Source organism: Protopterus annectens, chromosome 13.part0, assembly GCF_019279795.1.
Source record: "Protopterus annectens isolate FY-2018-M chromosome 13.part0, PAN1.0, whole genome shotgun sequence".
Taxonomy (NCBI): domain Eukaryota; kingdom Metazoa; phylum Chordata; order Ceratodontiformes; family Protopteridae; genus Protopterus; species Protopterus annectens.
In genome coordinates this window covers 410,464,338-410,490,157 of record NC_056747.1, presented here as the reverse complement: position 1 = coordinate 410,490,157, position 25,820 = coordinate 410,464,338, and the positions used below count along the sequence as shown (strand labels likewise).

Sequence of the window (25,820 nt, the reverse complement as noted above, 5' to 3'; positions counted from 1 at the left end):
CTATCGGACATCTACATTTATGGTAGGTACAAAACTGTACTTTTTCTTTAATAAAGTTATCATCTGTAACCATTATCTTGCAGCATTTCCTATAAATCTGACATGATCTTCAGAGTCTGATACGGATCACTCTCGTTTATGTTTTGAGCATCATGCCTGTGGTGGTTATAAAACCTTTCTGCCTTGCACAATTTATCCTTCTTGGTATTTCAAGGTCCAAAGGAGTTAATCCCAGTTTGTTCTTGACTTATTAGGTTCATCGTTGAATACAGTGCCCCTTTGGTATGTACCTTTGCCCTTTGCTAAGAGCTTAACCCAACTTCAGAAACGTCAATGTTTCCTAACCAAAACTATTTCTATTCTTATTACTCTTTGCTGCTGTAGACTAAGGGGTGATTTTTCATAGCACAGAAGGTTAAGCAATGACTTGACTCTCTATTCTCAACTAAGCAGAGTCCATGGTTAAACAGAAATGTGCTTTTGAGACCTAAACCTGCACTACTGCATCAAGTGGCATGATCGGTTAGTGTGTCCCAATTTGTAAGCTGCCCTTGCATGTCAGTGTACTTCCATTGCAACCTTCTAAAACTAGTCTAGATGATGGCTTTGATTTTATCCCTGGGATATGCAAGGAAGCTCTACATAATGGGGGGAGGGACATAGTCTTCCCATCAGTACTAGGTAATGTGAATGAGCTTCTTGATGGCTTCCTTGGCCATAAGCTTATTAAGAATTTGAGTGGTCACTGCAATGTCAGTCATCTTGGGGGAAGAATGATCAGTTTCAGTCAGCTGATTGCCACTTTGCATGTGGAAACTTGTAAGGCAATGCAATGGTGTTCCTGGGATGGTGACTGTAGTTTTCATTTGTGTGTTGCACTATGCTCGGGGGAGTACATAGGCTGTCATAGGTGCTCAAATCGGCCACCCAAAACAGGGTTGGGGGGAGAACCCCGACGGCTGCTTGTGCAGTGGTGCTGCTAGCTCTCTCTTCCAAGTGGGACAGACAAATGAGTGCCAGGGTAACAGGAGAACAGATGGCTGGCTGGCAGCTGATGAGACAAAGCACACAGGAAAAAGCTGCACAGAAAAAAATTGCTCTTCCATTAAGGTAGTTTGAATATAATGGTTGGACAGAACATTAGAACAGATTGGAGAGTAAGGGACCAAGGTGGCTTGAGAGTAGTCCTTTTAAAGGGTACAATAAATGACAAGACTCCATTGGACCAGAAATGTGAATAGACAGATGTGTGTGCATGTCTCTGCCTTTTTAGTTGGGAGTGGAGTTGCTCAGTGTTGTTCAGTCAGAAAATGGAAATGGTCATTATTACTTCACTGTTTTTATTTAGCAACGTGAATTAACTGCAGAAAAACTACAGGCCCTACTGGAAAACAGTGTAATGGAGCATGCTGATCAGTGTCTACACAGTCCAGTTTTTTCTCTGACATCTGTTGCGGTGGGATCAAACAGTCTACTAATGAGCTGTCAGGTAAGTTATCTGTAAAACACAATGTCTCTTCAGGTGGTCAGGTTTGCAAAAACTGGTTAGAATCTACTGCTACTGCATTTTTTTTGTTATATTGTGCTTTTTGTATGTACAAGTCAGCAGCTGTCTAGCATATACCTTAACACTGTAAGACCTTTACTGCAAATAAGATGGTTGGAGTGCTGACTGTTGGAGCATTAGTTTATTTTACTTTAAGATAAAGTATTTGGCTGTTCTAGTGTTTTTCTTTGGTCTTGTTCCCATGTATTAGGTAGCAGCTTGATTTAGCCATTTTTAATGCTGTGGTTAATACTTTCCAATTTTACACTACAGCATATTTTTCTGCCAGTGTTGCTTGGTAAATGGTTTGTGAAATTGAGCTGGCCCATCAGGAGTAAGTCCTGAAGATGGGATGTTTTGTTGCTCGTGTTATATTTCAAGTCTGGAGAATTTCACTTCAGATGCTTGTAGTGAGGTGGTGGCTGTATGAAGCTTAGCACACCACCACTGTATACTAATACAAGTGCGAGTTACTTCACATTATACCCAGTGTCCATGTATATTCTACCAGATTGTGGTGTGCCTTGCCGAAATGAGTGGGGTTAAGTTTTTTGTAAGTTTTAGCCAGTTGGTGTATTGGCTAAGGTCACTGCTTGATTTTACAGAAATGTTTCAAATACAGGTGACTTTATTCCTTCTGTGCAACCTAAACTTGGTTAACTGTGAGAAATTTTCAGTCACTTCTGATATCTGGGCAAGACTGTGACATGGTGATCTGTGCATAGAGCCAGTGATAGGAAGGCAAAGGGTTTTGGCCCTATGCAATTCGCAGACACTGGGGGCAGAGTAGACTGTTGCTGTGCACCATAGCAGGCTGCATTAGACCAGTGTACAGCTATTCACTTTTGTATGATTCAAAAATTGGCAACAGATGGTACACCAACCTTAGTCTGCAGCATGGAGTTACCACTCAGAGAAGGGGCCCAGTTTTCCCATTATTCGTCACAACAGTAGGGATTCCAAGCAATATGTGGCATGTTACCTACCCTTGGGTGCATCGACCCCCCCCACTAACTCATGTACTGCTAGACTGAACAGCCGGTGGGTATGTCTAGTGCCAGAGGTTACTCCATTCTCTTTTTAGTGAAGCTAAGACAAAAATCTGTTCTCCCCAATGTACTTACCCAATTGGAGGAGGCAGCCGTGGAATTCACAAAATTGCTGCAAAAAGGTCAGATCCGGTACTTGAGGTTCTTTTTGGTTCCCAAAACAACAGGGGACCCAAGGCCCATTCTAGACCTGACATTCCTGAACAAATCGGTAAGGAAACACTAAGTTCAAGATGGTAATGGTTCAGTCCATCCTACCTTTACTAAGGATGAACAACTAGATCTGTACTACCACACCAAGATGGACAGGCACTCCAGAAGATTTCTTCGTTTCAGGCTGGAAGACTGTCATTTTCAATTCAAATCATTCCCGTCTGGTCTCACCACAGTCCCCAGGGTGTTCAAATGCTTGGCGGTGGTTGTAGCTCATCTTAGACTGCAGGGATTCCAGGTATTTTTGTATCTGGGCAACTGGCCCTTGACCACTCTTGTATCTGGCCTTCTCTGCATAACTCTCAATTTAGAGAAATCTCTGTTGGAACCAGTCCAAATGATACAATTCATAGGGGCTCAACTTGATACCACAGATGTCCTTCAAGAATGCAACTGCAGTCATAACATATGGGTTGTCCTGCCTCAGGCAGCCCTTGGTCGGCTGGATTCCAAAGTCTGGGTCCGGTGTCGCCTCCTCTCCGACGTCAGAACGGCTGGAGTATAAAGGCATCGGCCAACGCCATCTTCAGTCTTTCTTGCCACACGGTGCCAGAAGCAGTTCGCAAGTGCCGGTCAGTCAGCTCCTGTGTTTTCAGTACCGAAGTCATCTAAAAGCTAAGTACCCTGTAGGGGAACATTTTTTCTTGCCTCAGCCGATGTCAGAACAAATTGAGAAAGTTAATAATTGTTTGTCTTGTGGTAAACAAATACCTCATAAGGACTTCCATTCTTATTACCTACCTTGCCTGGGCCCAGACCACGACGTCTCGGCCTGTGCTGCCTGTGCTTGCTTTAATAAGCGCACTCTCAGGCGCCGGGCAGAATTTGCCAAAGTCTTTCGGCGAATCTTTCACTTATACCATGCCGTCGGAACTACCGACTACTCAACCTTCCAAAAAACGAAAGGACCGGGACCGACATCCTCGGCCTGCGTCCTCCACCGATACTCCTCCTAAACCCTCCGCGAGTGCTTCGGTCCCTTCGGAAGTGGTAATTCAACCGCTCCAGGCCGACGACACAGCGTTAACTTGTCCTTCGGTCTCTGAGTCTACACCGGTGCCGGTTGTTGACTTTCCTCCAGAAACCGATGTTCTGGATCTACCCAACACCATTCCTGTGGACAAGGTTACTCCTGCATGTGGGGCAGCTAGGCCTCCTGTATCCATGTCCATCAAGGCCTTTGCACGTGCTAAGGCCGCCAGCCAGGCCAAGGCCCATCCTAAACCTGCCCAGGCCCCTTCTTCTGATAAACAGATCATGTCTCTTGCTGCAGATCTTATTTCTCTTATCAGGGGGTCTCAGCCTCATCCAGACAGAGGTTCTCAGCCGCCTGCAGAGAAAAGGCCCAGAACTGAGCAGGCCGACAACCTCTCTTCAGATGAAGCCTCTGGGGATTCTGAGCATTCAGATACACAAGAAGGATCCTTCCAGGCCTATGAGGACTCTGATGCTGAGGAATCAATTCCCTCTGCCTCTCCTCCAGAGGATTTTTCGTTCGGTGAAGTCCTACACTCTGAGGGAGCATTTCAAATGGCAGGGTCAGGAATTCTCTGATTCCAGGAAAAGGCTACGTACCTTCCTCAAGCTACCCCAAGCACAGACCTTTAGCTATCCCTCCAGTTATGGATGTCCTGGATGATGTTTTCTCAGACTCCAGTGCTAACCCTGATTTTCTCCCTCCTGCTCCTGTCAAGCCAGACCGGTATTATAGGGTCCCTGACACCCACAAACATCTCTAAGGCCCATTCTGTGGATCTAGAAACTATTTCACAGGGCCCCAAGGGAGTGGCTACTTCCACAGCCAAGAATCCACTGCCAGCGGATAGGGAAGCTAGGTCCCTGGAGAGATGGGGTAAAAAAAATTATACCTCTACCACCCTGGCTATGAGGTCACTTAACTGCCTTTTTCATATGTTTCAGTACCAGGATTTCTTACTGGATGATTTACAGAAAAAGCTAGCCTCTCCTGAGCCTATTGATAGAAAGGCATTGCAGGATCTAGTACATAACACTCAGCAGGTTAGCAATCATTTTCTTCAGTGTGGTTATGATGCATTGGAGGCTTCATGTAGGGCAGCTATGACTGGGGCTGTTATACGTAGACATGCTTGGTTAAAAGAACAGCCACTGCCAGACCATGTTAAAGTAAAATTACTTGATGCACCTCTAGAAAAACAGAAGCTTTTTGGTGCTAATGCACAAGATGTGTTGAAGTCCATTGAGGAAAAAGCTAAATCAGTACAGACAGTCAAAGATTTCCTCCAGGTTCAGCCACCCAGATTCAGCAGGAATTGGCCTTCAAAGAATTGGTCCTTTCCAGACACTGACCTGTTTCAAAGGGGAAAAAACAGGCATGCCCGAGGTAGAGGACAATACCGAGGCTCCTACAGGGGCCACCAATGGCAACCACCAAATCAGAGGTGGCGCAGGCAGTCCAGCCGCACCACAAGGACAACCACAAGGACTTGACTTTCATACCGTCTACAAAGGCTCAAAGAGAAGCACCTTTGGGCGGAAAATTATCCTTATTCTCAAAAAACTGGCATATCTTAACCAAGGACAACTGGATTCTGGATTTAATAGACAAAGGTTACAGATTCCACTTCCATACTTTACCAATAAGACAAGGCATGCCAAACCTGCCACTTCATCAAAGGGCAGAGGCACTCATTCAGGTTTCAAAGCTGTTAAATATAAAAGCAATAGAAAAGGTCCCTCCACAGGAACAAGGCCAGGGATTTTATTCAAGACTGTTCCTTGTTCCAAGAAAGGAAAACAAATGGATACCTATACTGGACTTGTCTACAAAAATACTTTCTCATTGTGCCAAAGTTCAAAATGCTGACGTTGTAGCAACTCCTTCCCATGCTGGGCAAGGGGTCTTGGCTGGTCACTCTGGACCTCAAGGAGGCATACCTGCATGTCCCAATCAGACAAAGCTGCAGAAGATACCTCAGATTTCTTGCAGGGACAGAGCATTATCAATTCTCAGCATTGCCGTTTGGCTTATCTACTGTGCCCAGAGTGTTCACGAAATGCCTGGCATCAGTAGTGGCACACTGCAGACTCCAGGGGATTCAGATATACCCCTACCTGGACGACTGCCTCATACAAGCAGACAACAAGCAAACCTTGATAGCAAACTTGGACTATGTCATTCAATTACTATAGGCCTTGGGATACACAGTCAGCATTCAGAAATCAAGACATGTTCTTCATCTCACATTGCTGCAGTCCTTACACTTGGGTAGTCCGCTGTCCTCGGTCGGCCCGAATATCAAAGTATAAGGCTGACGTCGGTCAAGGCGCATTTGACTGACATCAGGACGTCAGGGTACAAATGCGCATGACCGACGTCATATCCTCAGTCTTTTTTGCCGCATGGTCCGATGCAGAAGCAGCGTTGCAAGTGCCGTTCGGCGTTCTGAAATTTTTCAATTCGAGTTTCAGACCGAGTCAAAGTTGGCTAAGTACCCGCTGGGAATATTTTAGTTTTTCTTGCCTCAGTGGTTTACCGGATGTCAGAAAAGTGAATAACTGTATTTCTTGTGGGAAACAGATACCGCATAGAGATTATCATACTTTGTGTATTCCTTGTTTAGGCCTGAGCACGACGTTGTTGGTGTCGCTTGTGCTAGATTTAACAAGCGCACTATAAAGAGAAGGTTAGATTGTGCCAGGTTAGTCTTCGGAAGCGGTAATTATAAAATGCCGCCGGATGCTCACGCCCGCTTCTTCAAGAAGCGCAAGGACAAAGCAGCTAAGCCTAGGCTAGAAGAACCGTCCGCACGGATGCCGGTTCTTTAGAGGTCTCGGTGGAGCCGTAGTTCTGCCAGAGGTTTCTTTGGAGTCCCAGGGAGACTTTGTTATTGCAAGATGTGGCCTCTCAGGAGGCAGGCCAGGCTGAAGGGGCTTCTCAGGTTACTGTACTCCCTCCCTTCCTAGGGTGGTTAGGCCCTCTCCTTCTGTTTCCAAGGCTTCTCCCAGGGCAGGCCAGGTTTAGCTTCAGTTGGTGTCTCCCCTAGTTCTTCAGGGACTGTGCCCAAGAAGCATATGCTTAAAATGGCAGAAGATTTGATTACTTTGATTAGAGGTTCTATGCCCCCTCCTGATAAGAGACCTAGGGTGGAACCTGAGCTTGGGAGTTTTGAGCAGGCTTCGGATGTTTCAGAGTCTTCGGCTGAAGACTTGCAGGAGTATTCTCCTTATTCTGATTCTGATGTGGATGATTCTACTCCTTCTGCTTCTCCTCCTGAGGATTTTTCTTTTTCAGAGACCCTTCATTCCATGAGGGAGCATTTTAAGTGGGAAGGTCAGGACTTCTCTGATTCCAGGAAAAGGCTTAGGGAATTTTTGTTTTTACCCCAGCATAGGCCTTTGGCTATACCTCCTGTTCTGGATGTGGTGGAAGATGTTTCTGCAGAGGCTTCTCTTAATCCTGATTCTTTGCCTCCTGCTCCTGTTAAACCGGATAGGTATTACAGGGTGCCTGAAGCTCATAAGTATCTTTTTAAGAGTCCTAGGGCAGACCCAGAAACTGTTAGTCAGGGGCCTAAAGGTGTTAAGGCTTCTGTTGTTAAAAATCCGGTTCCTCCAGATAGAGGCCAGGGCTTTGGATAGATGGGGAAAGAAAGTTTATACTTCTTCCACCCTAGCTATGAGGGCTTTGAATTGCCAGTTTCACATGTTGAAATACCAAAACTATCTCCTTTCACAATTGAAGTCTAAGGTAGATGCTCTGGCGGAAGGTATTGAATGTAAAGAGTTACGAGATTTAGTACATGTTTCTGAACAGGTGGGTAAGCATTCTTTGCAATGTGGTTTTGATGCTGTACAGGCCTCGTCTAGGGTGGCTGCCACTGGGTCAGTTCTTCGCAGGCACGCCTGGCTGAGGGATCAGAATTTATCTGACCATGTTAAGACAAGGATTTTAGATGCTTCTTTACAATCTGATGTGTTGTTTGGTACTCCTGTTGAGACAGTCTTAAAGAAAATGGAAGACAAGGCTAAGTCTATGCAGACTGTTAAAGATTTTTTGCAGGTTTAGCCTCCGAAGTTTAGTAGAAATTGGCCTACCAAGGGGTGGACGTATCCTTCTTATGATTCCCAGTCTAGGGGGTAGGTCTAGACGTGGTAGGGGCAGAGCTCAGGGCTCTTTCAGGCCTAGAACAGGGAGTTCACCTGCACAGTCTTCGGGTGAGGGCAGGGATCAGTCCTTTCGTAAACAGACCCAATGACCTACCTTTTCAGCTGCCAGAGCCTGCTCGTCTGGCAGCACCTTTGGGACGAAGGTTGGCACTTTTCAAGGAAAATTGGAGTTTAATTACCCAAGACAGATGGGTATTGGACATCATACACCACGGTTACAGGTTTTATTTCCATACCTTGCCTCCTTTCAAAGGCATGCCAGACATTCCTCCTCAACAAAGAATAGAGGCTCACAAACAAATTTCTCTGTTGCTTCAAATAGGGGCCATACAGCCGGTCCCAATGCTAGAAGTGGGCCTAGGATTTTTATTCTCGCCTGTTCCTAGTACCAAAGAAAGGGAACACGTGGAGACCAATTTTGGATTTGTCTATCCTCAACACTTATCTGGACATTCCCAAGTTCAAAATGTTGACGTTACAACAGCTTTTACCTCTGCTGGGCAAAGATCATTGGATGGTAACTTTGGATCTCAAGGAGGCTTACCTTCATGTTCCTATCAGACTGAGTTGCAGGAAGTATCTGCGTTTTCGGGCTGGGACTTCTCATTATCAGTTCTCTGCATTGCCCTTTGGCTTATCTACTGCCCAGAGTGTTCACGAAAGTTCTGGCTCCAGTGATAGCTTTCCTCAGGCTAAAAGGAATACAGATCTATCCTTATTTGGACGATTGCCTGATTCTGGCTCAAGGAAGGGACGAGCTTCTTCATCATTTGGAATATGTGATAGCAGTGCTAAGATGCCTGGGGTATTCTGTGAACGAAATAAAGTCCAGTCTAGTATCCTCTCAGGACATGTGCTTTCTGGGTGTAAGACTGAATACAGCATCCCAGATGGCCTTTTTGACCCCGGACAAACAAAAGAATCTTTCCCTTTACTTTCATCAATTGTCTCATCAGTCCGGGCTGACTGCAAGGACAGTCCTTCAAGCCTTGGGGTTCATGGCATCTTGTATTCTGGTGCTTCCCAATGCCAAACTGCATATGAGGAAGTTACAATGGTATCTCAAAAATGTATGGACACAGCACTGCCAGGATCTGGACACTGTCATTCAAATAGTACCTTGCATTCAAAAGGAATTGTTGTGGTGGGCTCAGGAATGTCACCTAAACAAGGGACTCTCTGTGACCCGGCCAGAGGCGAGTCAGATTCTAACGACAGATGCCTCAGACAAAGCATGGGGAGCTCATCTGAATGGAAAGTGGATACAAGACAAGTGGCCTGCCAGACTCCAACATCTACATATCAACTTGAAGGAGATGTTAGCAGTCCAGTTTGCATTAATAGCTTTCAAGGATTTACTTCTTCCAGGGCAGGTGTTGATTCTAACAGACAACACAACTGTCATGTGGTACATCAACAAGCAAGGGGGAACACATTCTTATCCTCTATGCAGGCAAGCAATGATTTTGTGGGAGACTGCTCTCAGTTTACAACTAAATCTTCAGGCAAGGTTTCTGCCCGGAGCACAGAACTCCTTAGCAGATGTGTTAAGCAGACAAATCATGGATCCCCACGAGTGGAAATTGGATCCTCATGTATTTCAGAAATTGACAGTGTCATGGGGAACTCCAGACATAGATCTGTTCGCTTCTCCACTAAACCACCAGCTGCCAAAGTTTTGCACGAAAAGGTTTCATCCCACAGCTTGGAAAGTGGATGCTCTTTCTTTCAATTGGAGCAATCTTCATGTGTACGCCATTCCACCTCTGCCTCTCCTCCCAAAGGTACTACTCAAGGTCAGACAGGACAAACCAAGGATGATTTTGATAGCTCCAGATTGGCCTAGACAGCATTGGTACCCATTACTGAGAAGCCTGGTACGGGAGCCTCCATGGCCTTTGCCTTCGATTCCACACCTGTTGTCTCAGGAGGACAGTCATTTGCTCAATGTCAAGCTTCACTCTCTTCACCTAACAGCCTGGCATATTCTGTTTTGAACCATAGTGGGTCTCACCTTCCACAGCAAGTTTTGAATGTTATTTTGGAAGCTAGAAGGCCTAGTACAAGGAAAGTGTACGCAGATAAATGGAAGAGATTTTTATTTTGGAGTGCAGCAAAGGATTTTGATGTTTCTGAGCCTAATTTAAGTGTGGCTCTTCAATATCTTACTGAGTTACTGGACAAAGGTTTGTCCTTCTCTTCTATTAAGGTTCATGCTGCAGCAATTTCGCTCACTATGATTGTGACCCACCATTGTTTTCTCATCCTTTGTTTAAGCAATTTCTTAGAGGGCAAAGAATATAAGACCCCACGTAGAGCTCCTACTCCTGCTTGGGATCTCAATTTTGTGTTGGAGAAACTCACTCTACAACCTTTTGAGCCTGCAGCTACTACTGAGTTGAAATATTTATCATGGAAGACTGCTTTTTTGTTGGCCATTACCTCTGCAAGAAGGGTTTCTGAGTTGCAGGCCCTTATGGCGGTTGAGCCTTTCTTAATTTTCCATAAGGATAGGGTATCTTTACGCACTAATCCTTCCTTTATGCCTAAAGTGGTTTCTAGTGTGGCTTTAAACCAAACTATTCATTTGCCTACCTTTGCAAATCCCCAAAATAAAGGGGAAAAGATTTTGCACACTTTAGATGTACACAGGCAGTTGCGATATTATTTGGACAGAACTAAAGGGTTCAGGCAGTCTCAGCAGTTTGTTTCTTTTGCTTTGAGTTCTCAGGGCAAGCCTGTGTCAAAACAAACTATTTCTAAGTGGATTGGGTTTTGCATTGCTTTCTGTTATTCCCATCATGGCAAGGAGATTCCAGCTGGGATTAGGCCTCATTCCACTAGGGCTACTGCCACTTCAACAGCTTTTTTGAGGGGGGTGGCAACTAAAGATATTTTGGAGGCAGCTACTTGGAGTTCAGTGCATACTTTCTCTAGGCATTATCACCTTCCACTTTATTCTAAATCTAGGGCTGGTTTTGCCACTGCTATTTTGCAGGGCATTTTGGCAGCTCCTGCTTCCTTATAGTTTTGCCATCCTCCCTTACCTCTGCTTTGGGATTCTACCCAAGTGTAAGGACTGCAGCAATGTGAGATGAAGAACGTAGTACAGTTTTGTACCTACCATAAATGTAGATGTTCAAGATCCACATTGCTGCAGTCCAAATTTACCTCCCTCCTTCCCTCTGTAGTTAGAGGCGGTTGTGTGGGTTGGGTTGTCAATATGGTGTATATTGTATATATTGTACATATTTTAGTGCTAGGGTGGTTGGTTGGTTGTTTGCTGTCTTTTGGTTTTGACCTTTCTTTTAGGGTCTTCTGACATCTGGGGCAAGAAAAGACTGAGGATATGACGTCGGTCATGCGCATTTGTACCCTGACGTCCTGATGTCAGTCAAATGCACCTTGACCGACGTCAGCCTTATACTTTGATATTCGGGCCGACCGAGGACAGTGGACTACCCAAGTGTAAGGACTGCAGCAATGTGGATCTTCGAACATCTACATTTATGGTAGGTACAAAACTGTACTTTCTGCCATCCCAACAGATTATTTTCTTAGGAGCCAAACTGGACACAAAAACACAGATGGCTTACCTCACAGAGGAAAAACAGCAGTTACCGGAGTACTTCAAAGGCCTAGCAAAGCTCTCCCAGCTGACTGCAAGGAAAATCCTGCAGGCCCTGGGGTTCATGGCATCTTGCATTCTTCTGATACCTTTGGCAAGACTTCATATGAGAAAGCTGCAATGGTACTTAAAAAGCTTATGGCCCCAACACAGCCAAAGCCTAGAGGACGTAATCCCACTCATTCCATGTCTGCAAAGAGAATTTTTGTGGTGGACTCGAGTCAGTTAAACAAAGGCATGTCTTTCAACAAACCTCAAGCAGGTCAAATAATTACAACAGACGCCTCAGACCATGGATGGGGGGCGCACATGGAGGGCAGATGCATTCAAGGTCAATGGACACCAAGGGAAAGGCATCTGCACATAAACCAAAAAGAGATGTTGGCAGTGATGCATGCAATCGAGGCTTTCGAAAAATCACTTCAACAAGGACATTTGCTAATAAGGACAGACAACACCACTGTTATGTGGTATATAAACAAGCAAGGAGGCACTCATTCTTATCCCCTCTGCAGACTAACAATGATTCTCTGGGAAAAATCCCTAACTCTGAAGATACATTTGCAATCCCAGTTTGTGCCAGGCAAGGACAATGTACTGGCGGACAAGCTGAGCAGAAATTTCCTGGATCCACACGAATGGATGCTGCATCCTCACATTTTCTCACAAATAACAAGGACATGGGGAAGACCGGACATAGATCTCTTTGCTTCTCACATGAATCATCACCTGGAAAAGTTCTGTACAAGGACCCACCATCCTCTAGCCTGGAAAACGGATGCTCTCTCCTTCAGCTGGAAGTCCCTAACAATTTATACATTCCCTCGTCTACCACTGCTGACCAAGGTGATACTGAAGATCAAAGCAGAACAACCAACAGGCATTTTGATAGCTCCAGACTGGCCAAGGCAGCACTGGTACCCATTGCTGTTGAGCATAACTCGGACCAAGCCGTGGCCTCTGCCCCTATGGCCTCTGCTTCTATCACAACACAATTACAGGACGGTTCATCAAAACCTGAAAACATTGCATCTGACAGCCTGGAGGTTACCATAACTCCTTCCGATATCTCTCTTTCCAAAAAAGTTCGAGATCTTACTGGAAGCACGCAGACCTTCCACCAGAAAAACCTATTCAGCCAAGTGGAAGAGATTCATCATCTGGAATGCTAACAGGGGTCAGGATACAACAATATTGAGTATACCTCAGATATTGGAATACTTGGCAGAATTGTTTCATACTGGTCTCTCATTCATCCATAAAGATTCATGCCTCAGCAATCTCATCAAAATACAATTGTGATCCACCTGTGTTTTCACATCCTTTGCTAAGACAGTTGCTAAGGGGGATAAAGAATATCAAACCCCCCCAGGAAACCGCCATTACCTGCATGGGACCTCAACTTCGTCTTGGAAAAGTTAACTCTTCCTCCCTTTGAACCAGCAACTTCAGAAATGCAGTTTCTCTCATGGAAAACTGCTTTCCTATTGGCAATCACATCAGCAAGAAGAGTCTCTGAGATACAGGCACTCATGGCAGTACCTCCTTTTCTCATTTCTCATTTTTCATCAGGACAGAGTCTCTCTGAGAACCAATCCTTCATTCATGCCAAAAGTAATTTCCAGGGTGTCTCTAAATCAAGCCATTCACCTGCCTACTTTCTTCCCCAATCCTCAAAACCAGGGGGAAGCACTGCTGCATACTTTGGACATACACAGGCAACTACGCTACTACTTGGACAGAACTAAGGTCACCAGAAAGTCTGACCAACTGCTTGTAGCCTATGCTGCTGGAGTACAAGGAAAAGCAATCTCCAAACAATTTCCAAATGGATTGGACACTGCATCAGATTCTGCTATTCCTTTCATGGAAAAGGTGTGCCAGCCAATATTAGACCACACTCCACCAGAGCTATAGCCACATCCACAGCTTTCCTAAGAGGAGTGGCTACAAAGGACATTCTAGAGGCTGCTACATGAAGCTCCGTGCATACATTTACCAAGCACTACAACCTTCTTTTATACTCCAGATCCCGAGCAGGCTTTGCTTCGGCAGTTCTGCAGGACATTTTAGCTACACCATCACTTTTAGTTCCAACCACCCCCAGCTTGGCTGTGGTATTCAACCCATATGTTATGACTGCAGTTGCATTCTTGAAGGACATAGTACAGTTTTGTACCTACCATAAATGTAGATGTCAGATATGCAACTGCAGTCGGATTCTCCCACCCTCCTACCCCTCTGCAACCTTCTTTATGGGTCCACTACCCCTATTCCTATTAGCTGGGGGTATCTCTATGGTGCATCTGTTTATTACTGTTGTGCATGTCTGGAATTCTTTATCCATTCACCAAATTTAGCCTTCCTAGGAGGGCACCTGGCATCTGGGGCAAGAAACACTGAAGAAGATGGTGTCGGCCGATGCCTTTATACTCGAGCTGTTCTGACGTCTGAGAGGAGGCGACACCAGCCGACGCCGGACCCAGACTTTGGAATCCGGCCGACCGAGGGCTGCCTGAGGCAGGACAACCCATATGTTATGACTGCAGTTGCATATCTATTGGACATCTACATTTATGGTAGGTACAAAACTGTACTTTTCCCGGGCCTTATTGACTGAATCAAGTGTCGAGCCTGCATCTTTTTAGACGAATTCTAGGCATACCAACCAAACACCGCCCCCCCCCCCCCAAAAGCAAGTTTGGTCCTCTGAGATCTCTGCTTGATGCCAGCCAAAATACCTCTTTTGCCAACAGCACACCTTCACAAGAGAATCTTACTGTGGACGTTAGCAGTACAGTGGTCCTTGTGCAGGAAATCCTCTAAGCCTTCCTATCAAACTTTCCTGAGTCTGCAAATAATCCCTGTTATTTTGGCTTCACTCTGTCATTGCACAAGGGTGACCCTTCATCCTTCCTTCCCCAAATGCCACTGTGACCATGGATGCCTCCCAGATGGATTGGGGGGCATGCATTATCTGGGTCTGATGGTTTAAGGCACGTAGACACCCCTGGAGATCAATATGCATATCCGTGTCCTAGAAGTTCTTTTGGCTTTGCAAGAGCTGCACAGTTTTCTCCCTCTATTGCTTGGAATCTCTACTGTTGGAATACAGACAGACAACATGTCCATAGTCTTCTACATGAACAAACCGGGAGGAACCAAGTCTTACCCCCTGTGTCAAGAAGCTATGTGTGTGTGGCAATGAGCGATCTCTACCATCCACTTTCTTGTGGCAACACACATTCCATGAGAGGCCAGCATTCTGGTAGACACTCAGCCACGTCTTTCTAATGCCTCACAAGTGGTCTCTGAACCAATCCATGTAAAAACATTATCTTTCAGAAATGGGATCAACCCTGCTGTGTGACCTCTTTGCCTCCTCTCTCAACAAGTGCAGCAGTTACTTTGCCTTAATCCTTCCTCAGGGACAGTCCCCACGGGATGCTGTAGTCCATGCTTCGCCTCCCAGTCTACTTTATGCATTTCCCTGCTGCAAATTCCCAATTTTTTGCAGAAGACATCCAGGTTGAAAAGTCATCTTCATTGCCTCCTTTTGGCCTTGACAAATCTGGTTCACCTATCTTTGATCTGCCCCCGGTCACTGTGGATCCAGCACCAGATCTTTTATCTCGCCACTTGGGGTGTCCTCACCCATATGTTAAAGGCCTGAAACTAATTGCATGGTTTCTCCAATTCTTGACAACCAGACATCCCAGGCTTTGCTCCCATGTACAGAAGATATTGACTTCTGCCCACAAACCTTCTACCAGGAAGATTTATAAGAATAAGTGGAAAAGGTTTTCCTTATGGGCCCAACAGAAACGGCCCCGTTTACAGCCCCCATCCCTTCTACTGCTTACCCCTACCCAGAAGTTTCCCTGTATTGATTTCACAATTACATCAAATAATGGCACTGTAATTGTACCAGACACCACTACTAATCTCTTGGGCGTAACAACTGACCATAGCCTCAGCTTTGACTCGCACATAAACTCAACCATCAAATCATTGAATAGAAAACTGGGATTCCTCTATAGGCTAAAACCATTTCTAACACCTATAGCCAGGACTACTGTTGCCCAAACTCACCTAATTTCCACGCTTCTCTATGCCTCCCTAATTTTTACAAAATAAGCTGGCCACTTCTTATAATAACATTGCCAGATTTACCACTGGATCCTCATTCTGTACTCACCATTGTCAAAATCTAAGTAAACTAGAATGGTTGGAACTGCAAAACCAGCTTCTCTTTGAACAACTAACCATCACCCACAAAATCTTGCATCATCCTACAAATACTCCCATTCTCTCTAGCTTGATCAACCCCTATAAAAATCTAAGTACCCTACGCTCAGCCAATAAATTACTAGCTGCAACCCTAAAATCCAATAACAAATCAGGTGATTCTCTATTTACTAACACCATTGTAATCATTTGGAATAAACTTCCAAGTAATCTTATATCCCTTTCATCTACCCCTCTGTTCAAAAAGCATCTAAAAACCTTCCTCAATTCACAATGGCTGTGTCCATGCACTAATCCTGGCTGAAACTGTCACAATTAACCTTTCTTGTTTTCTGCTTTAAACTCTGTTCTCAGAAGTGTCTGTTTTGTCTTGTACCTATTATTCTATATACCTAGTAATATGTCCTTCCCTCATTGCTGTTTCTTTTATGTCATGTAAATAAGCCTAACTCATAGGGTTTTTTGTTATTATGTATAACCAATTGTTTAGTATCCCCTTATGTCTATAGTTACTCATGTATACTAGTCGTATCCAGCTGCTGTGGAGCTTTTCTCCCTGGGCCTCTACTGAAAATGTACATATATCCAGCTAGACTAGCCCGGTTAACAAATGTAAAATAAAAAATAAAATGGTCAGTGTTAATTTGGCTGCTACTTCTAATTTTCACTTAAGGGTGGACATTTATTGGCTTCATCAAAACTTTGCAAAGCTTTTTTTTTTTTTTTAGGGGTACCCTTTTACTTTGTCCTCCCATTAAGGATCCTACTCCCCCTTGGGATTTAACTGTGCTATTGCAGGTCCTGGTTCGCTGCTCTTTCAAACCGCCAGCCCCAGCAGACTTGGTTCCTTTCTTTCTTGGAAGAGACTTTTTCTGGTGGTCATTACTACAGCAGGTAGAATCTCGGCGTTACAAGACCTTTCTTCCGAGTTTCTGTATCTACTTTTTCACAAAGACAGGGTGTAACCTTGCACACTAATCTGTCCTTGCCTCAAGTGGCTACAGAAGCCAGTATCAATCATTTTGTTAACCTTCCTGTTTTTCTTTTCAAATTTCCAGAATAAAGGGGAGTACACTGTTAATTTACTTGATATGCATAGACAGATTTTTGCTTGGACAGAACTAAAAATTTCAGGAAATCCGAGCAACTGCTCATATCCTTTACTGACACCAAATGGGGTAAAGCAGTCACCAAGACTTTGATGGTTAATAGCCTATCTCCTTCTGTACCTGGTCAGTTAAGGTCCACTCTGCAAGGTTTGTGGCAACCTCACATCTTTTGGCCAAGAGTCTCTATTAATGACATGTATGCTTTTTCAGCTTCTAGTTGTCACACTGTTCTGTAGTATCTAACAGGACACCATGTGTGCAAGACATTTCAGAATGTGAAGTTGAAGGAATAGTTTTTTTAACAGGAAATAGCTGCGGTTATCCAGTTTTTGCCATCTTGTGTCCAGGTTTTGATTTCTTTGGGGGTAAATACTACTTTTCTGCAGCAATCATATTTTCAACCATTAAGGGGGGATTGGAAAAGAGAATGAGTATTACTTATTTTCCTTTGTGAAGTTGAACCTAATTTCTGGTAATGCTGCAGTTTTGGATTCATGATCCAGTATTAACTTTAGCATTGTGCTGTACCTTGACTTGCAGTTTCTTCAGCATTCTACTTGGTTCTTGGAAGAGTAGATAGGATTGGGGTACAACTTAAAGTCCTAGTTTTTACACACTTGTATTGCTGATATACACCCAGGATCAAACTTTATATGTACATAACTTTGCTCCAAATTCTTAACACAAGTCCCTCCTGCCACCATTACTAGGCTGGAGTTAGAATATTCTTATTTCTGTTGGTAGTCTAATTTCCTGCATCAATCTGTTATGACTGACACTCCAGTGCATGCTCCAAGTACCATATTTGTGTGTTTGAAATACTAATAGCTGCTAGTATGCAAGTCCTACCATTCATCTTTTAACTTTTGTGTTGCTTGAGATGGGAACTTGTACCTGTTCCGCATATTGTGGTGGAAAGTACACATTGGTCAGTCTCAGTATCATGGTAAAATTCCCAAAGATTTTTTTTTTACCACCCCCTAAGTGCTTTCCCTCTATTAGCCTGTTAAAACTCAATCCTTCCCCATTTATTCCCTAGCAGTGGGCAACCCCAGATCTGCTAGAACAAGAGCTGGCCAAAAAGGCAGTTATTAGGCATATATTGGGGAGTTTGTTCTGTTGACAGCATCCCAGCAACGAGAGCCTTATAAGCCCCTCACTTGGAGGGATAGGCTACCTGCATCACCCTGAAACTTGTAATGCCATCTTTCTTCAAGTGCATTTGCTTATAAGGGCTACTACCAGGAGTAAATTGGTAAGCTGACAGCTGCCCCCAGGATGCCCACTACAGTGCCTCCCCTGTTCTAAGGGATTGTGGCTGTGTGCATACTACCCTCGTCCCTGAATGAGTTTATACCTGTCCTGACCCGTCAGTATTGTTAAGCTCCTGAACAACTTTATCCCTCAATGCCAACTTTTAAAATATCAAAGTTTAATTCTAAAATGTATTTAATAACCACATTAACACTAGTTATGGTAGATGACTGTATTGTCACAGTTTTTCCCCATCTTTCTATGTTGATTTGTAATTAAAATTAATGGCCCGTTTTGTAGAACTTTTTCATTGTATAAAGAATTTGAGTATTCGACTATTTAAACTCATTACCTCAGCCTTTTCACATATTTGCCATGTGCCTATTTTCAGACTGTGATTCTTTGTTTTATTTATTTTCTTGATGAGCCTTTTGGATTTTAATGTACTTCTGAGATGTTTTGGCTCTCATGCCTGTTCTCCATGCATGTATATTGTACAACTGCTTTATTTTTTAACCTGATATTTTTGACATGACTACATAGTTGTTCAGGGTAGATATTCTTTGTGCTAATACAGATGTTAAAATAGTTTCCCTGTTGCCACCTTTGTTAGATTTCCACTGTTCGCCTCTTGGTGTTCATAACTTGCTGTGTGTACTGTAGATGAGTTTAACTGAAATATCTTTTCTTTCTTCATCATTAGGCATGTGACACCCTGTCTGTGATCCTTTAATATCTACAGATCTGCAGCAACTTCATTTGAAGAGACTCTGAGCATCATTTTGCTATACTTCCGTATCGGAAGACATTTTTAATTTTTTAAATGCTTCTTATAGTATCTAAATATATGGTTCTGATTATTAATTTAAGTGTTGAAATAAAGCTTTTGTCATTCTAATGGACATTTTTGCAAGGACAGAGTATTTAAAATGGTACCATATCACTGAGCATATTTAATAGCATCAGTCTAGAACCTGATTAGGATCAAGTCAGGAAATACTTTTGCAGAGATGTCAGTGTGTAGTTAATAGTCCAGTGAAACTGGAGAGGGACATTAAAGGGATATTTTCAAAACTTTTTGTAGATGCTGTGGTGGATGTTTAGAATAGCTTTGTGAAGCATTAAAAGAATACTTAGCATTTTTAGGGATGGATTCCAGGTATGAAAAAATGTTGACTGATAAAGATCCACTGCATTATCAGTTCAAAACTTCAACCTGTTTCTTCTGTAGTGCCATTAATCCCTTTGCCACTGTGTTTACTTGTACATGCAGCACCTTGATTCAGCAACAGGTGATGTTGATGTGCACATACTCCTACTTTTGAAGTAGTTGGTATGGTTTATCCAGCCACCAACCTGCATCTGTTCAGTTTAGTGTTCTGTGTCCAGTTAGGAACTTGCTGCATCGTGAACCCCATTGCTGAATGTAATGAAGTTGTATGTAAATATAACAGAGTTAAAAGGTATGCCAGCAATGAGCAGCGCTTAATAAAGGTACCATTGAAAGCAGTGTCATCATAGTCTGTATGGCATATTTACTACCATCCATTAAGGAAGTCTTTCGTAACTTATGAAGAGAACATGAGTGAGTGGTACCAGCTGTTTATTTTTCTGCTGGTGTACATTTCACCAATTCTCCTAGCTCACTGTTACTGAAGCTGGACAATGTTTTTCTTTATTATAGGTAAATTGTTACTTTTTAGAATTGCTTGTAAGTGTATGTGTCCTTTTATGGGCTGGTGCTTAGTTCACTGGCTTCACTGCCTTTCATCTGCTGAGTACAGGAATAGGCTCATGCTCTACCATATTACAGGCTGAGATGTACTGTTCAGGTCAAGATTAGCCAGAGAGGTAGGCATGTTACAGCCAGACATTTTTTAATCTTTATTTTGAACTAATTAGCAAGCAGAGTATAACTGATAATTTGAGTTGGTCATTACAGATGCCCTTGGCTGAGTTAGGTATTAAAGATTTGTAAAAGCATTGGGGAGTGCTGCACTTGCAGTGCATAACCTTGGGAATTGCATGGCCATTTTATATGTACTGTATACTACAGGATACATATTGTGTTTATGTTCCCTAGTCTGTCTCTTATGTACACAACAGTTTTGCTTTTTATCTCAACTATTCTTTAAAGGCCTTAACACTTGGATGTTAAGGGAGGATCCAGTTTATGTAGTAAAATAAAAGCAATCCCCTGTCTTGCCTACACCAGTGGCTAATGCCAGCACTTAGGATCCCAAAGGTCCAGCCAAATGTTTTATTTAATCAGCAGTGTGAACTATCAGGCTATATTTATAGTGACATTCACTCTGTTAAGGGACTCTTTCCAGATTTACTACAATTGCAAGGAAATTTTGCTGCCTATGTGGTTCAAGAATTTCAGTTATATTAAATGTACCATCCAGAGGTTTTATACACTAATCCTATTTGCACAGTAAGCCTCTCGTTTATTAATGGGAGTAAGTCAGTAATTATGCTGTTGAAACTAGGATGTTGTCACCTTAGATTCATAGTTCATCCTACAATTCTGGCTTGGGTATACTGAATTAATCTGAGTGAATGTTTAACTCCTAATTTGTATGTGCAACAGTGTTCTGTCTGATGATGAATGACCTGTTTAACTATATTCAGAATAAACATTACTTTACATAAGGCACTTCTCAACCGTCATTCATTTGTCAGATCCTTAACAGATGGAGTTGAGACACATTTTTTGCAATACAAAAAAAAAAAGTTTCAGAATTACTTACCATGAATAACTGGCCTGAGGATTTGGCTACATCTGTAAATCTGGCAAACCTAATTTTTTTCACCATTTTTGCATTCGTTGCAGATTGTAGTGTGTACTACTTTACTTTGTAATTTTGCATACTAAGATATTACATAACCTCTAAAATATCCTGCTGAAATTGTCAGTTTCAACATTTGCCTTACCAGAGTCTCTAACCCAAGCTGTACATGTGTTTACCACTCATTTGTTTTATGACTTAAATATTAAATGGGGGAGGAGACGCTTGTCTAACAGATGTCCCACGCCTCAATCTGAGCAAGCATTTTATCCATTTCCATAGTGCACCTTTTCAAATGTGGGGGAAAGGAGTTTACCCATCTGGTGCCTTAGCACAATACCTGACCACTCTGTCACTCCAGTATTGAGAGAGGGAGTTTTGTGGGTTATGGCATAGTGGTATGGAGCGTGCCTTATTTTTCCTTTACTGTATATAGGAAAGCAAGCTGTCGCAGCTCCAGTTCAGATCCTTTTTCCTAGTCATGAAGCATGTTTGAAACTGTTTTTATTGCACAGTAGTGCTGCTTTACTAATGTGTATGAGTGTTTTATTTATTCATCTGCCCAGTGTTACATATTGAGTCTGTAGACAATGTTGCTTTATTTCAAAGTTGCATACCAGGATGCTGTGTGCATATTCTTTGTTTATTTAATAGTCTGTTACTTTGTTGTAAATAGCAGTGTCACAACGCCATTCAAGACTGTTTCATACATCTCAGAGTGGGACCAGTCAATGCACACTAATGTGTTGCTAACCAGTGCATATAACATTTTCTTTTTGTTTAATTCATCAGTATAGGGTTGGTATCTGCAGGCACTGTAAATGCTGTCCTGTTTTATTTTTCTGCATTGAATCCTTTTAAAAATATTCTGTACTGCATATACACTGCTGATTTGTAACACATACACAACTTGCAGATTCTCTTAGATTTCTTGCCTGCTATTTACACTGCTCTCTGTAGTCATGAGAAATGGCATTTAAAAGGCACTGTATACTAGGCAACAGTTTACACTCCAGGTTATTTCTACTGAATTAAGACCAGTACTATAATCTGTCTGTGGAGCATAAGTGGATTAGTGTCATTATATTAACCCTCAGACTCTACGTGCCTCTCATATCCTTATATACCTTGGGCATTCTAGTTACTTTTAGTGAAGGATAAAAGTAAAGTACGCAAGTGCAAACACATCATTCAGTTTCTAGTGCTTTATATTGCTGTGAACAAGCTGGGCCAGTACTTTTTTGATAAACAGTATATACTATCACCATGTATTTTATTTCTCCAAGATATATTTTACTAATGTTTTAACCACATATTAAAATATTTAAAAGTAGAGAGTCATAACTTGAATATAAAAATGAGTGTAATAGATAACAGGGAGAATGGTTGATGTTTTGACTGTTGCAGTCATCACACTTGGTTTTCTGCCTGCAGGTAGCCCTCAGTCAGCCCGAATACCAGAGTCTTGGGATTTCTGCGTCAGATGCGGTGGTCTCTTCCATGATGTCAGGGGTATAAAACAGGCCGCCGATGCCATTACATCAGCTTTTCTTCTCGTGTGGGAGGGAGAAGCAGGTTCGCAGTGCCAGTCGGCCGCCACTTGAAATTTTTGAGTTTCAAACCTGAAGTCTTCTAAAGCTAAGTACCCCGTTGGGGATCCTTTTTTCTCGCTCTAACCGATGTCAGAAGAAGTTAACAATTTTCTTGCCTGTGGAAGCAAATACCTCTCAGATTTTCATTCTTACTGCGTCACCTGTTTAGGCCCAGACCACGACGTTCCTCAATGTCGGTTTTGTGCCTTTATTTGATGCCTGAACTATTCATCATCTGGCTATCTTGCTAAATTTTCACTCTCGTTCTCCGTATTCTGAAATGGCTTCGATAAGCCATCCGACTACCGATCTTCTGAAAAAACATAAGGATAGAGACAGACTGCATAGGTCCAAAACTGCCGATGAGACTTCCATTAAGCTAGTAGCCAGTCAGTGAGGTGGTATTGCAGCCCCTGATACCCATTTCTACAGCTTCAGAGGCCTCTACTGAGACCCATTCAGAGTCTGAGATGCTTGTTCGATTATGGAACCTGTGGATGTTTCTACCTTAGATGGGTCCAGAGCCGCTGTGCAGGCACCAGCTTCATGAGGGTGTATTCAGACCTTCTGATCGCATTAAACCAACTGCTTCATTTCTGACAAACTACCGAGTTTCTCAGGGCCAGAGTTCGCACTACACCTAGGAAATCAACAACCAAAGAGCATTCTCACACATTCCCATGCCACAGAAACAAATGTTTAGAATGGCTGAAGCCCTTATTACTTTAATTAGGGGAAGCCAGCCTTCCCCCCTCTAAAAGAGGAAGAATAGATTTCCCTACTGATTCTACAGCCTGTGTCTGACTCTGACCCCTGTGATTACCAGGATATACCCTTATCTACCTATGAGGATTCAGATGCAGAGGATTCCATACCCTCTGCCTCCCCTCCAGAGGACTTTTCTTTCAGTGAAACCTTGCCTACCCTAAGAGCATTTACACTGGGAATGCCAGGACTAACCACAGTCCAAAAAGAGACTTCGAGAAATTTTTAACTCTAATCAGCACAGGCTCCTAGCTATACCCCCTGACCTGGATATTGTAGATGATGTCTTTATGGAATCCAGTCTTACCCTGATACTTTAACACCAGCTCCTAGAAAGCCTGACAGGTACTACAGAGTACCTGACTCTCACAAATTTCTCTCTAAAAATCCCACTGCAGATCCAGAGAACATTTCCCAGGGATGACCTATAGGTATTAAGGCTACTACAGCCAAAAACCTTACCCCTTCGGACAGGGATTGTATGGCTTTAGACAGATGGGGTAAGAAGGTATATACCTCTGCAACTCTTGCCATTAGGGCTTTAAATGGGCAGTTTCACATGTTGAAGTACCAGCAGCATATTATGGAACTAATTCAACAAAAAAATGTTGATTCCTGGCTGTGCAGAAAATAAAGATTTACAAGAGTTAATGCATTCTGCAAACCAAGTTAGTAAACATACTTTGCAGTGTGGTTTTGATGCATTAGAAGCATCTTGCAGGGCTGCTGTCACTGGGTCTGTTCTGAAAAGGTATGCTTAGCTGAAGGAACAAATCTTGTCAGACCATATCAAAGCAAAATGACTAGATGCTCCATTAAACCATGAATGCTTGGCACAAAAGCAGAAGTTCTTAAGATGGAGGAAAAAGCTAAATCTATGCAAATGTTTAAAGATTTCTTACAGGTGCAGCCACCTAGATTACAGTAGGTATTGGCCTTCTAAAAATTCGTCCTTCCCAGACCTTCATTCCAAAGCCAGGGACAAGAAGTCCACAAAGTCTACAGTCTCAGGGTATGCACAGATCTAAACAATGGAGTGCTCCTACCTCAAAAACAGAGTGGTAAGCCACCCCATATGGAAAGTTTGCAATTACTTGATTTTCATCCTTCCCAGCCATGCCCAAGCACTTGCACCTAGGAGGGAAACTCACCCTGCATGCAAAAAACTATGTACATTACCCTGAACCATGGGGTCTTAAACATTGTATCCCAGGGATATAGATTCTACTTCCACTCACTGCCAACCCCAAGCAGATTGCCAGACCTTCCTCCAAACCAATGGGCAGAGGCCCAAAAGCAAGTACTTTCTCTCCACAGTATTAGGGCTATTCAACCAGACTGTTACTGGTGCCCAGAAAAGAGAACTCTTGGTGCCCTATCCCAGATCTGTCGATTCTTAACACTTTCCTGGTAGTACCAAAATTCATAATGCTTACACTCCAGCAGTTGCTTCCTATGCTAGCCAGGGACTCCTGGCTAGTCACCCTAGACTTAAAAGAAGCTTATCTGCACATCCCCATAAGGGAATCTTGCAGGAAATATCTACGCTTCAAGATAGACTGTATGCACTATCAGTTCTCTACACTTCCCTTTGGTTTATCTACTTCGCCCAGGGTATTCACAAAGTGCCTGGCTCCAGCCATTGCATACTGCAGGTAGAGAAATATTCAAATTTACCCATACTTGGACGATTGCCTGATTCAGACGGACAGTCAGGAATTGCTACTTCAGCACCTGACATTTGTAAAAAGACTCATAACCTCTCTGGGGTATACCATCAACGAAAAGAAATCACATCTGGTACGCAGCCAAAAGATTGTATTCCTGAGAGCAAGCTTGAACACAACTTCCCAGATGGCATTCCTCACTCCAGAAAAGCAGGTTTATTTGACAAACTACTGGCCACCAAAACCCAGCTATCTGCGATAAGAATACTGCAAGCCCAAGGGTTCATGGCCTCATGCAGTCTCCTAATTCCATATGCAAGACTGCATATGAGGAAACTTCAATGGTACTCAAGTCTCTGTGTCAACATTATCAGGACCTGGAAACAGTGATTCCTATCATTCCTTGCCTAAGGACAGAGTTCCTTTAGTGGACAGAGGCTTATAACCACAAGGGCCTCCCTTTCACTCAACCCCTTGCCACCCCAACCCTGACAAGATGCATCACACTGTGCATGGGGGCTCACCTAGCAGGCAAATGGAGCCCAGGACAAATTCACCTGCATATCAGTCAAAAGGAAATGTTAGCTGAACAGAATGCATTGTCAGCCTTCAAATACCTTATCCTTCCACGATGACAACTGATAGATGGACACCACAGTTATGTGGTACATAAACAAGCAGGGGGAACTCATTCCTACCCACTCTGCAGGTTAGCCATGGCTCTGTGGAACACAGCTTTGAGCAATCAAGTGCACCTGCAAGCTCAATTCCTGTCAGGCAAACACAATCCACTGCCAGACAACTTAAGC

General features: G+C 43.2%; 1 protein-coding gene across 1 annotated transcript in view; it reads left to right on the top strand.

Moving 5' to 3' along the window:
- Positions 1-20,850, top strand: part of RPAIN (RPA interacting protein) — a gene marked incomplete in the record, with an annotated part of 98,595 nt that extends 77,745 nt beyond the window's left edge. The window contains 2 exon segments of the mRNA XM_044054044.1: positions 1,349-1,489; positions 18,899-20,850. Coding sequence (XP_043909979.1) covers positions 1,349-1,489; positions 18,899-18,928 — 171 coding nt within the window.
- Positions 20,851-25,820: the final 4,970 nt, after the last annotated feature.